Raw genomic sequence first — 9,822 nt, 5'->3', positions numbered from 1 at the left:
AAGAGATAAGATGTGAAAGTACTTGAAAAAATATTGATAGATATTTATGTGCTCCTTGTTGTTGATTTCGTTTGTATTGTTGATTTGTGACTTAGGAGACCCCCGTGTGTTAGAGTAGAACTGCTCCATTGAGTTTTCTTGGCTGCACTCTTTATGGAAGCAGATTGCCAGGCCAGTTTCTTCTGTAGTGCTGCTGGATGAGTTAGAACTGCCAACTTTTTGGCTACCAGCTGAGTGTAAACTGTTTGCACCATCTAAAAAAAAAAAAGGCACCATCTAGGAACCTCTTTATGTGCTCTTTGGTTAAAAGGAATTTCTAAACATAAAAGCAGTAGAAGCCACAACGAAATAAGCCGATGAAGTTGCTTATGTGAAAATAGAAAACTTTGCCTAAAAAATCCCAAACATAACGAACAAGGAGTAAATGTCTAAATTGTGAGTATTAGAAACAATGAGTATTATTCTTGGTATGTAAAGAGCGTTTTACATATTATTAAGAAAAACAAATATCCCATATATCATATCCCTTATGATACTCATATGGAAGGAAAAGTCTTTAGCCTCATTAGTATTTACAGAAGTATAATTAAAATACCAGTGAAATTTATTTGACCTATTAAATTGGCAAATGTTACAAAATGGTAATGCTTAATACTGCCAAGTATATGTGGTGAGAGAGGCAGATTCAGTCTCTCCTGGCAAGAGTGTAAGTTGTTAAAATCTTCCTGGAAACAGTTGGCACTGTATCAAGAGATATGACAAGGTTCACATATTTTGATTCACAATAATAATATTCTAAGAATATTGCATTCACTATATTCTTTGCAAATGAATTTTAATTAATCAAAATTTTAATTAAACAATATAAATGCCAATCTTCAGTGAAGTGTTAATTAAAAAAAAAAGAAACAAACCATTTGCCGTGGAGTCCACTTAACTCTTGGCACCCACAAGTGTGTCAGACTAAAGCAGTGACTCCACAGGGTTTTCAGTGTCTGATTTTTCAGACGTACATTGCTAGAGCTTTCTTCCAAGGCACCTCGGGGCGTGTGTGGTTAGCAGAGAGTGCATTAACCGTTTGCAGAAGTGTTAATTACGATCTCCTTTTTGAAGAACTCAAATTACATGGAGAGAAGTAAAGACACTTGACAATATATACATATATGTAAAATAATCATCGTTAGATTCAAACTAGTATGTATGAACGAAAAAAGCTACAAGGGGAACAAAAACAGTGACAGTAGTTACCTGTTGACTGTAGGCTACTGGGTGTATTTTGTATTTTGTTTTCTTCTATGTAGGTATGAATTTACATTTTTCCAATTTTTGTTGCCAGAAAACAAGGCTGTTTTAAATAATTATTATCCATGGTAAACTTTAAAATTAGGTTTCCTATCTTGTCACAATTGTTGTTATTTCTGCCCAAGCCAATTTGAACCTGTATCGATTATGTGAAATATTTATTGGCCGTGTTTCTATAAAATCTTTATCACGATAGTGTTAAAGATTGTGAATAATCTTGCTCTTTCTTGCTGTGTTGTGTCCTTGACCCCAGTTTCTAAAGAGGTAGGTACAATGTGGAAAACAAAAGGAGAAAGCTGTTAGATTCAAAACAAATATTATATTACTATGGATATGTATCCAAATACCATTTGTATTTGATAATGTGAAGGAGGGTAGTCCAGAAAGTGTAACTTTGTAGGACAGATGAAACCCTAACACCTCATGGTCAAGAGATTGTTGGAGCAGTGGACAGTTAGTTGTTCAATCTAATATTTAAGCCTGATAGCTTAGGTTGTCATTTTACTCTGAATGTGGCTTCTTCCTACTGTAGTTTTTTTTAGAGTATGGCTGCCTTGTGAGTCTGATTCATGTCTGCCGTGTGTCACATTATTTTGATGATATCAATGTTTTGTTCTGTGAAGGTAATTTCCTCCTATCTTTTGTTCTGTTAATGTTCCCGCAGCTAGTTCAGTGAAGCTTGTTCCCACATAGGAACTTCTTCTGTCTCCTTTCTCTGTCTTGCAGGAACTGAGGGTGCTTCTGGTGTTTTATGTGGCTTCATCATTTCTTTCTTGCCTCTCATCCACTTCATGATGTAATTCTTGGCACTTTTACTTCCTTTGTAGAGTAGGATGTGATGTCATAGAGAAGGGGACAGGGCTATCCAAATTCTCTCAATTGCTGGGAGGAGCTGCCCAGGTGTGCTGAGGGGCCTGTACTCAGGAAGAGAAACAGGGAATCCTCCACAGTGAGTAACCCCACTTTCCAGTGCACCCAAATTTCTGTTAAAACATTGACCAGTACAGTGGAGTTTCCTCTTCGGCCCTTTCTGGGTTTAATCAGTTTGCCCTTTGGGCACTCCCAGTTCAGCTCAATGTTCCTCCTTTCTCTCCCTTCTCTGTTTCCCCCCTTTCTATCCTGTGCCTCGCCCCTTTAGTTCCCGTTTCCTTGCTTGCTTACTTGTGTGTGTCTGTGTTTGTTGACCTTCTGCCCATATCTTATATCAGAGATCATTCGTGTTCCCAGTATGGCCTCTCATTTGGGGTGATGCCTCCCCTGTGTGTAGTCCATGTGACCACAGCATCCCCTTTCAGTAATTCATAATTACGCATTGTTCTACTTACAGTTCTTATTTTAAAAATTCTGTCAGCTTTTTTGTTTTCATATCTATTTCTTTTCCCTTTTTCTCTGTGATCTAATCTTTTCCCCTTTTCAGCTCTATTATTCAGTTTTCTTATTGCCTCTTTCCCCCCCAATATTTTTGCAGTTCATTCCTCTTCCCCGTACAGCTATGCCTGTGTTTATTTTTCTCCCTTTCCCAGTTGTTAGTTCAGCTCTCCGATGTTCTCATCTGTGAGAACCATTTTCCTTCTTCCCTACTGATATAATATTGTGATACTCTCTCCTCTTACCTCTCCCAGATCTTTCTAGTGTGGCTCATATTTCTGTATTCTTTAAAGAACTGACCAACTACCATGAATGGGGTAATCAGGACTGGGAAAAAAAAAATGGGGAAATTACTTGGGAAACAGCAAGGGGAGAGCATGAAAGCCATCCTAACAGGAAAGGGGGCAGACTGTGTGTAACTCATTGGAGGACCTAGATGGGCAGAGCCTTTGCTAGTGAAGCAGTTGAAATTTGGCCATTGGCAGTAGGCGAGATCACAGAGCTATTTTGAACAGATTTGGAAGCCTTTTTAATTTTTAGTTTTTAGGGTGGCCTTCTTAATTCTTAATAACAATGACCCTTATTGTCTATAATCATAGATTAGAATCTGTAGGATCTTTAAGTTGCATGGGGCCATGACTTGTACATGAAGCTCCTATACATCTTAAAGTAGGTGTCATCTACCCGTGGAGAGGAGGCCATTGTGAGGATGTGTGTAGACTTGGTTCTTGAACCGAGACGTGGTCCCTGTAGTCCAAGTTGGTGAGCAGTGTGGGAACTGCTACTTACTGCTCTCACTACATGTAATTAAATCCCTAGATAAATAAAGGAACTTGATTTCCTGGGCTGATGGTCTAATGCCTATGAGAATTATCAACTCTATCCCATGTATTCCCCGAACCTTTGTTTAAAAAACTCCTCCTTCCCAAAAAGATAAGTAGGGCAGAAGGGGAGAGAAGGAAAATGAGACTCAGTTCGTAAAACTGAGACGGGCTGAATGGGAAGAGGAAGGAGTTTACTTGAATTTAATTAAAAGGCAAAGGAAAGGAAACTGAGCTGAACTGGAAAACACACTGTGATGAGATACAGGGGCTTCTTTCAACATTTTGTCCATGACTTTTTTTTTCCTTATATACTTTTTAAGTATAAAAGAGGTTGATCATAATGTGAATCTGGTTGAGATTATTATTTCTGACCAGCCCTTTGTTTCCTGCTATTGGTAGTATTCAGGCTCCATGTTTCCAAGGTTCTGGAAACGTAGGAAACATTTTACAACCTATAAACATATCCACCAAAAAAATTAGCATTTTTTTTAATGTAGGAAATTATATTTATTTACTTACTTGGTTTCTTTAGGTTTCACATTTCTTTTTTTTTTTTTTGATGTGTGTGCCTTTCTGACATTTTTTGAAGAATGGCCCCTATATGTTGCAGACATTGCCATAAATGTCCAGAAAACGTTTGCATTCTTCTTTTGGACACCTGAGCTGTGTGATGGGACCTCGTTCTGACAGAACAGCTCATTCTGTTTTAAAATTTTAAGCACATTGCATGAGTCACACATTTTCATGTTGTATGATTTCTTGCAATAATCTCGGAATCTTATGTTTATTTTTATTTTTTAGGCACTAGAAAAACACCCCAACTCACCAATGACAGCAAAGCAGATCTTGGAAGTCATTCAGAAAGAAGGATTAAAAGAAACAAGGTCAGTATTCATAGTTAAAAATTTTTATGTTTTCACTGATTGATAATTGCCAGTAGTTGCAAAGCAATAGATGTATCTAGATTTTGATATTGTAGTTGATTTTGTATTAAGTAACTGCCTGACAGTCCTTTTGTGATTGTCAAAGATCTGGATGACCCAGGATTTCCTTGGAACTGCCTGTTAGCTTAATAAATTGCATTAGATGGATTAATAGAGAATGCACTTTGTGAACAAAGAGCGGCACTGTATGGCCTGGCCCCTCACTGGCATTATTCCTATTTCTCTTTCTCATAAGAGAAGGTTGTGTTTCTGAATATGAGTCGTGAAAGGGGAGCACTTTCACAGGCTTGATAGATAGATCGCAAGATGTAAAAATGAGCTCCCTCTGATAAAATTCGAAGTGCCAATGAATGCAGGTGAACATTGAGTGCTCTTATATTTAGAATGTTCTCCTTGGAGTATCATTTATCAGCTGTTAGTTCTTTTTTTAAAGCAGCTTTATTGAGAAATGATTCACATACCATGAAAGTCACTCTTTGAGTACACAATCCAGTGGTTTTTAGTTTATTCATAAAATTATGCAATCATCACCACTATCTAAATTCAGAACATTTTTATCACCTCAAAAAAAAAAAAAAAAAAAGAAACCCGTTCCTATTCACAGTTACCCCCATTTCCCTTCCCCTGAGCCCCTGGCAACTGCTAGTCCACTTTCTGTCTCTATGGATTTGCCTATTCTGGGCATTTCATATGAACAGAATTATGTCAGAGTGGCCTTATTGACTGGCTTTTTTTCACTTAGCCTAATTTTTCATGGTTCTTCCACATTGTGGGGCCCTGGTGGCACAGTGGTTAAGAGCTCAGCTAGTAACCAAAAGGTCGGCAGTTTGAATCCACCAGCTGCTCCCTGGAAATCCTATGGGGCAGTTTTACTCTGTCCTACAGGGCCACTATGAGTTGAAATTGACTCAGCAGCGATGGGTTTGCTTTTTTTTTTTTTCCCCTCCCCATGTTGTAAAATGCATCAGCACTTCATTCCTTTCTATGGCCAAATGATATTCCATTGTATGAATATACCAGATTTGGTTTATCCATGAAGATCCTTTATTTTTCTTTATTTATTTTAGTTCTGGCTATAACCACCAATATAGACGATATAGATGATATTTGGTATAAAAAAAAAAGGATTTCGTAGGTTAAAATAACCACAGGGTTGTCATATATGCATAAAATCAGCAGGAGATTGTTCACCTGGAAACCATTGAGCATTCAATAGTTACAACTTGGTGAAAAGCTGAACCCACTGAGCTACACTGTGAATGTTTTGCCTGATCCTGATATGGTACTACAGAGAGAAGTGAATATCCTCCTGAGGCTGACTTCCTATAAAATGCCCTATAGTAACGTTGACCTCTAGTTGTTTAAAATGTATCCTTTAATGTTAGATAGGTGAGTGTCACAATCTAGTGGGGCATAGGACATCTATACTCAAATGTCCATCTCTGTTTTGGTGGTGGTTTTCTGCCTGTTCTGTAGAAATAGCTTGAGCTCTTGTAAGTCCACTGGGTTTGCAATAATTGTACCCACACAAAGTGGAGGGAACAGTAGGAAGGGAAGGTGCTGACGGTAGCTAACTCCGTTAGAAGAGATCCTTTTCTTACAAAGCCAGATGTTGGGGTGAGGAGTTAGAGAACAAAATGGGGAGACTTGGAAATTAATTTTCTCCTTGCTTCCTGTTAAAAGCCCTGAAAGTATTTATGCCGTTTAGAAAGCATTGGAAATGTTTGCACTATGGCCAAAAGAAAAGAGGGGTAAGAATCTAAGGATATCAATTCCTGTCAAGTATAGGCTTTGTGCCAGAGCAATCTGCCAACACAGACATAAAAAGCATCTCCTAGAAGCAGATATTTGAAATTTGTCCATTAAGATATTCTTCTCCAGCAACCATTGTCACAAAACAATTTGTGTATTAACTGTTTAATGAGAAATTAATTTGCTCTGTAAACTTTCACTTAAAACACAATTAAAAAAAAAAGATATTCTTCTCCACAGGAGGGACGATGCTGCTGTTGGTTGTTAGAGACCTTGAGATACAACATTTCTGCACCGTGGCACTGAACAACATTTTAATTACACTTATTACTGTAACAGCATTATTTCATATTTTTTCAGAATGCTGGTCTGCCTAGTATGGTGTATTAAGGGTCTTTATGCATACATGGTTAACAAACAGCAAAACAAAACAACCAGCTTCTTTAAAGAGTAATTAAAGAACATTAAAATAAGAACTATAATGTCCTGTTCATCTAAATAGCTTCTAGGTGGTGCACCCTCTTTGTACTCGGCTACTAACCAAAAGTTTGGTGGTTCCAACCCACACATAGCACCACGCAGAAAGACCTGGCGATCTGCTTCTCTGTACAGATTACAGCCAAGAAAACCCTGGGGAGCTCAGTCCTACTCAGTAACACGTGGGGTCGCCATGAGTAAGAATCAGCCTGATAGTAATGGATATTCCTCTAAATGCACACTCCCCTTACCCCTCCCACCCCAGTCATCATCGTATCCTCCTGTAAAGGAAGAACGGATTTGTTGTTACAAATACTGATGAACCAGTGTACTGATACTGAAAGCAACTGCAAGGAATTCACAAGATGAAAGCAAAGGAAAAAGGCAAAGAAAGAGAACATGGTTCTATTTAAGTTCTATTCTGTGAAATCAGCTCTGCGCTGTCAGATGACTACACATTTTATGTTCTCATTTCTTTTCATTCTATTTCTGTAAATCTCATCTCTCCTGTCAATCTGTGACCTGCTCCTTATGTCTGGTTTATCTGTGTCTATTTTTTTTTTTATTCTTCCCCTTTTGTTTTCTAGCTTATTAGAATCACCTCTAAAATAAAAATATATAGATTCTGAATGAATTTTTGAGACTTTGCCATAAGCTTTACATGTTATTTTAGAGCTTAGATTCTGACATTTAGTTTGCCTACTTAGTGTAATGTTTTGGCCCCTTCCAAGTTCTCAGGCGTTTTCCAAATATTTAAGGTAGCTGAAGAAATGAAGTGTAACTATATGTATTTTTCTTAAGTAATGTTAAGCATAGCTGATAAATTTCCAGGCATTTATTAATGATGTCTTTATTTAATAAGTGCAGGTTTGTGATATGCCTGATTCAATACAGGGAAGTAATTGTGATTGTTACTTATGTGGCCGTAGCCCTCTGGTGGTCTGCTTTATGGATGAGAGGCAGATATTTTCAGTCTCCGCCAAAACGGTTCACCACTCTACCTAGCATTTCTAGAAGAGAGAAGATTGGGTCTTTATCCATCATCCTTCCAACCTGGACTTCAGTAAGGCTACATGTTTCAAGTACTCTGGGGTACTTCATTCTCTGTGTACCAGGCCAGGCTTCTCAAAGCATTGACCTGGCTGTATTGTCATGGTATCCTTGAATGTCTTCCATTCTGGTCTTTAAGGGCAGAGCTCTTTAAGGGCAGGTTGGCTCACACTGTCGGTGCTAAGCAGCGACTCAATAAGCATGTGTTGACTAGATGGTCATCATTCCCAAGATGCTAGTCTGCTGACGCTTAGTGATGACTTTTATTTGCAATCAGAGTTAGAAGCTTCTTTTTAATCTTAACACATTGTTTGTCATCCTAGTCAATAGTTTTTTTTTTTAATCAAAAGGAATGTAACAATTTTGTGGGGATCCTGATAGTCTCTAGCAGATTGACTGTGAACAAGTATGGCTGTTCTGCTGTTGCTTGTTTTCAGACACTAAGAACCTCTGGTTTAAACATATAAATTGCAATAAAAAATACACAGGTAATTTAGGTCAAGCTGATGTGGATATTTGAATGTGTTTAGTACCTGGGATATTTTACTGGCTGAGATGAAATTCTTGACATTTTATGCTATCTTTTCCTGTTTTCAAGTAACGTGCTTTATTAAATATTTTTCATTGCGGACATGATAAAAAGAGGAGAACTTTCTTACATTTTTTTTGTATCTTTTTCATATTTTTGATGTAATGTGTTAGTGTATGATGAAATTCTATTTGGACAAGCCAGACCGAAATAAGTACTTTCCATGTGCTCTTTCAAACGAGATACGGAAACCCTGGTGGCATAGTGATGAAGAGCTATGGCTGCTAACCAAAAGGTCAATGGTGCAAATCCACCACGTGTTCCTTGGAAACTCTGTGGGGCAGTTCTGCTCTGTTCTGTAGGGTTGCTATGAGTCAGAATTGACTCGAAGGCAATGGATTTTTTGGTTTTATATGAATATTAATGTTACCAGAAGAACATGTGGATTTTGTTGAACAAAATAATAATATGATCACGGCATGATTCTTTTGTCCTAAAACTTTTTTTTTTTTTTAGATGAAAATACATTTGGTAACTTTTACTTCCCTTCTCTATAATAGGATAGAAGATTTTATCAGCATAATTCTGGTCTGATACACCTGTATACTTGCTTTACTGATTCTTAGTATTTACAGGCTTTTGTTACTTTGTGCTTAAGGATTGTCAGTGAGTGATCAGACATAGCTGTTTCGAATGCATCTAGATGATTAAAATCTTATAATCAATGAAGTAATTATGTTGCTTGTATAAAAAAAACAAAACCCATTGCCGTCAAGTTGATTCCAACTCATAGTGACCCTATAGGACAGAGTAGAACTGCCCCATAGAGTTTCCAAGGTGTGGCTGGTGGGTTCGAACTGTTGACCCTTTGGTTAGCAGCCGAGCTCTTAACTGCTGCGCTACCAGGGTTCCTTGCTTGGATAGAGGGGAATAAAGTGTGAATATCCCAGTTTACTACTTTTTTGGATGGATAGTTGATATTCCTGTTTGGAGTACTTAGCTAAACGTTCCTGCTTCCTCAGGTAGTTAAGGTACTCCTGTAGAATATGATCTTGTCTGCAGAAATTAAAAAAATATGTACATAGAAAAAGAGAAGGAACTCTAGTTACCAGGTTGCTTTGGATGATTTTGGGGGTGGTTCTGATTTTTTTTTTTTTTTTTGATTTGCTTATTCAGAAGTTATTTCTTTACAGAGAGAACTGAGGGACCTTTGATGCCTGAGAATGTGTTTTTCTCTACTCATGCAATTTTTAATGAAAGTGATGCTTCCAAAGAAATGTATGCTCTGTTATAGGGGACCTATCCAGGGCCTGCAAGATCCTGGAGTGAGGCTTGTATCACTTACCTAGTGAGAGCAAAGCGACCATCCATCAGCAGAGTGAGGGATAATTTTCTATGTGCTGAGCTTTATTATGACAAGATCCCTGTTGTTAATGTAGCATGAACTCTCATATAGTATTTATATTCTTTAATGATAGGTAAATAGCTTTCTAATGGGGGTGAGATGGTCATAAAATAGAAAAACAGACAACATGAAGCAAAAACAAAACACCTTTGTTGGGTTGGAGGCAACCCA

At 37.7% G+C, this 9,822-nt stretch overlaps 1 protein-coding gene across 1 annotated transcript in view; it reads left to right on the top strand.

Moving 5' to 3' along the window:
* The first annotated feature begins 4,301 nt into the window (after nucleotides 1–4,301).
* ASXL3 (ASXL transcriptional regulator 3) overlaps nucleotides 4,302–9,822 on the top strand; it is a 174,875-nt gene continuing 169,354 nt past the window's right edge. Inside the window, exon 1 of the mRNA XM_023543899.2 lies at nucleotides 4,302–4,378. Coding sequence (XP_023399667.2) covers nucleotides 4,323–4,378 — 56 coding nt within the window. The 5' untranslated portion in view covers nucleotides 4,302–4,322. The remainder of the gene's footprint in view (nucleotides 4,379–9,822) is intronic.

Source organism: Loxodonta africana, chromosome 11 (assembly GCF_030014295.1).
Source record: "Loxodonta africana isolate mLoxAfr1 chromosome 11, mLoxAfr1.hap2, whole genome shotgun sequence".
In the NCBI taxonomy this organism is placed as follows: domain Eukaryota; kingdom Metazoa; phylum Chordata; class Mammalia; order Proboscidea; family Elephantidae; genus Loxodonta; species Loxodonta africana.
This window is presented reverse-complemented; position numbering and strand designations above follow the sequence as displayed.